The sequence below is a fragment of the Centroberyx gerrardi genome, chromosome 1, assembly GCF_048128805.1.
Source record: "Centroberyx gerrardi isolate f3 chromosome 1, fCenGer3.hap1.cur.20231027, whole genome shotgun sequence".
Lineage (NCBI taxonomy): Eukaryota > Metazoa > Chordata > Actinopteri > Beryciformes > Berycidae > Centroberyx > Centroberyx gerrardi.
In genome coordinates this window covers 37,908,116-37,911,950 of record NC_135997.1, presented here as the reverse complement: position 1 = coordinate 37,911,950, position 3,835 = coordinate 37,908,116, and the positions used below count along the sequence as shown (strand labels likewise).

General features: G+C 46.9%; 1 protein-coding gene across 1 annotated transcript; it reads left to right on the top strand.

Annotated features, from left to right (window-relative positions):
- The first annotated feature begins 351 nt into the window (after positions 1 to 351).
- LOC139929112 (chymotrypsin B) lies at positions 352 to 3,515 on the top strand. Its single transcript, XM_071921887.1, has 7 exons — positions 352 to 403; positions 962 to 1,065; positions 1,860 to 1,939; positions 2,449 to 2,533; positions 2,655 to 2,835; positions 3,114 to 3,247; positions 3,354 to 3,515. Exons 1-7 carry the CDS (start codon positions 352 to 354, stop codon positions 3,513 to 3,515), a joined length of 798 nt encoding a protein of 265 aa, XP_071777988.1.
- The last annotated feature ends 320 nt before the right edge of the window (positions 3,516 to 3,835 follow it).

Below are 3,835 nucleotides of genomic sequence, written 5' to 3'. Positions count from 1 at the left end.
ATATTGAGCAGTGTCAAATCAATAAACATCAGTCACAGTCCATTTGTCTTTAAAGGATAACAGAAAAAGAATAAATCCCCCAAAATAACTTTTTCCTACAGGACTCCTCTCCGTCTCTAATCTGCTGCTCTGCCTGAGACTCTGAGTGTTTCCTCCACCTGCTGCAGCTGTTTTCTCAGTGAAGTGAAGGTCAGGCTGCGCTCAGATCAGCTGTGAGAACGGACGGGCCGCCGGACCCGATAACCAGCTGGAGCCGAGTCGGACGAACCCTGGCCTCCGATTGGTCGATGCGGAGCGGGGTTTGGGGATAAAAACGCGGCCCTGGGTCCGGTCCGGCGTCACATCGTCACAATGGCTTTCCTCTGGATCGTTTCCTGCTTCGCCTTCATCAGCGCCGCTTATGGTGAGAAACAAGACTCTTCTTCTGTTGGGGATTTAAAGTAGTTACTTGCTCAAAAAATCTGAAAACTCCCAAGACTCACTCCTGTAGACAGACTCTTGGTGTTCTACTGATATATTGATATATTGATATACTGAGGACAGTCATGAGTTTGGATTCACAGCAGAAAGGCCAAGCTGAACTTCACCTGAACTGAAATATTTAAGCTTTCAAAATGTTCCTCAATGACTTTTGCTAGACTTTCTGCACAATCCAGCATTGTTAGATTTTCAAAACCATGCTAGGAATCAGTCTTTATTATTATATTCAAACCCTCCAGCTGACGGCTTGTTGCCCAAAATCCAGCAGCCTCTGTAGAGCTGAAGCTGCTGAGCAGAAGTCTGTAGCAGCTCTGTAGATGTGAAGTTGCCTTGTGCAACTTTAAGGTGTTTAGTGTCAAAGTTTTTCAAATCCCATATGTCAAACTGTTTATAATTTGCAGTTTTCACCACCCAAAATGTCAGATGAACCCATGTAATTCCAGTGTTAGAAGCTATCAGTAACCTGTTGCCCCCCCCCCAGGCTGCGGTACTCCTGCCATCCCCCCCCAGGTGACTGGCTACGCCCGCATCGTGAACGGCGAGGAGGCGGTGCCTCACTCCTGGCCCTGGCAGGTCTCCCTGCAGGTCAGCCTGACGCTCACACAGCACGTAGATCTGTTTCACACAGACAGCACGTAGATCTGCTTCACACAGACAGGACGTAGATCTGCTTCACACAGACAGGACGTAGATCTGCTTCACACAGACAGCACGTAGATCTGCTTCACACAGACAGGACGTAGATCTGCTTCACACAGACAGGACGTAGATCTGCTTCACACAGACAGCACGTAGATCTGCTTCACACAGACAGGACGTAGATCTGCTTCACACAGACAGGACGTAGATCTGCTTCACACAGACAGGACGTAGATCTGCTTCACACAGACAGCACGTAGATCTGCTTCACACAGACAGGACGTAGATCTGTTTCACACAGACAGCACGTAGATCTGCTTCACACAGACAGGACGTAGATCTGCTTCACACAGACAGCACGTAGATCTGCTTCACACAGACAGGACGTAGATCTGCTTCACACAGACAGGACGTAGATCTGCTTCACACAGACAGGACGTAGATCTGCTTCACACAGACATTACAAACTTCAGCATTAAGAACCGTTTGACATAAATTATTCTAATATTCAGTCTTCTCAGCACTAGAAGTTCATGTCTGTGTGTTTTCCAGCTTCTCAGAAGTCTAGACAGTCAAAACCTTTTATGATACTCTGACAAATGTAACAGTATAACATATATATGTATATATATATATATATATATATATCTACATAAAACATAATAACAGTATTCATAGAGAATGAGTATAGTCTGTATCTAGGTGTAAATATTGTAGTAAGCAGTTTGTTTTTCACTCAGCAATCCAACGGCTTCCACTTCTGCGGTGGATCTCTGATCAACGAGAACTGGGTCGTCACTGCTGCTCACTGCAACGTCAGGTCTGTTAAATAAACATCTGTTGACCTCTGACCCCTGACCCCTGACCCCTGACCTCCTTACTGCTGGCTGCCTGTATGCTGCAAAGCTTATTCTACTTATTCTACTCACTGAAAGTGGATTTGGACTCAGATTGTAGTTTTAGTTCTACAAACATTTCTATTTCTATTTTGACCAGATGCCATTCAGGTTTGTCAGTTAGCTAACTTGCGCTCTGAGAAAACGGCTTCTTGGCTCCGCCCCCTGAGGTTTAACTGAACCAATCAGATTATTTCTGCCTAGAGCTAAAACTACAATCTGTCAGTATGTGTCAGTGTCTGATCCGGACTGATATTCAGAGGCGAGGTCATGCAAACTGCATCTGAATTGATATGAAAACATAGTTGGTTCTTTCTGTGTATAACTGAATACCTCTACATGTTTTTATATAAAAAGAACATGTTACTAGCAGCAGAGGTACACAGTAGTTAGGCCTGCTTAACATACTAACTGGCACTAACTGTCTGGTCAGGACTTACCACCGTGTGATTGTTGGAGAGCACGATAAGGGCAGCGGCTCCACCAGCGAGGACACCCAGATCCTGAAGCCCGCCAAGGTGACCGCCTGCTCATCTGTACACCCATATTACTGTAGTATTGTTGTAGGTCTAACTATGTTATATTATAGTTATACAGTAACTGTAATAACACTCACACTTCCACCATGTCGCCCCCCAGGTGTTCACCCACCCCAAGTGGAACTCCAACACCATCAACAACGACATCAGCCTGATCAAGCTGTCCACGCCCGCCCGCCTGGGAACCAACGTGTCTCCCGTCTGCCTGGCCCAGTCCAGCGACGTCTTCGCCCCCGGCATGACCTGCGTCACCTCCGGCTGGGGCCTGACCCGCTACAACGGTGACACACACACACACACACACACTTTCACTGTGCTCTGATAGTGCTCATCCAGAAAAATGAAAGAAAGGCAAAACGTATATTTGTCTCATAAAACAGAAATCCATCATAACAAGAAATAACAGATGAACAGCAATAGAACTATATGGACAGAGTGTTAAGAGGAGAGGAATCTGGAGCATCAGCCACAACTCAGGTGATCAACTCTCTCTCTCTCTCTCTCTCTCTCTCTCTCTCTCTCTCTCTCTCTCTCTCTCTCTCTCTCTCTCTCTCCTCAGCTCCCATGACTCCCAACAAGCTGCAGCAGGCCAGTCTGCCTCTGATGTCCAACCAGGACTGCAAGAAGTACTGGGGCAGCAACATCACCGACGTGATGATCTGCGCCGGAGCAGCGGGAGCCACGTCCTGCATGGTGAGACTCCGCCTCCTCCGCAGACAGATGTATGATGGTCTGTAAGTAACAAGTAAACACATGAACATGTGAAGTACTGACTGACTCCCCCCCCCCCCCCCCTCAGGGAGACTCTGGCGGTCCTCTGGTCTGTGAGAAGGACAACATGTGGACTCTGGTTGGTATCGTGTCCTGGGGAAGCAGCCGTTGCTCCACCTCCACCCCCGCCGTCTACGCCCGCGTCACCGAGCTGCGCAGCTGGGTCGACCAGATCCTGGCTGCCAACTGAAGACGACCTGACCCCGCCCCCTGACCCTGCCCCTCTCCTGACCCCGCCCCTCCTCCGGACCCCGCCCCCTGACTGCCTCCCCCTCATGTCATAACATAACTTTAATGAATAAACTATTACAAACTATTATAAACTGTTACATTTTCTTGTGTTTGTGTTTATCTATTAATTTAAATAACATTTAACATAACTGTAAGGCATACTGAAATTTAATAATAAAAACCTGATCATGAGATTAAATTCAACCTCTAACATAGTGAATATAAACTAGAATTTGGGTTAAATGCCAATTTGTGTTGAATCAACAAAGCATTTTAGTG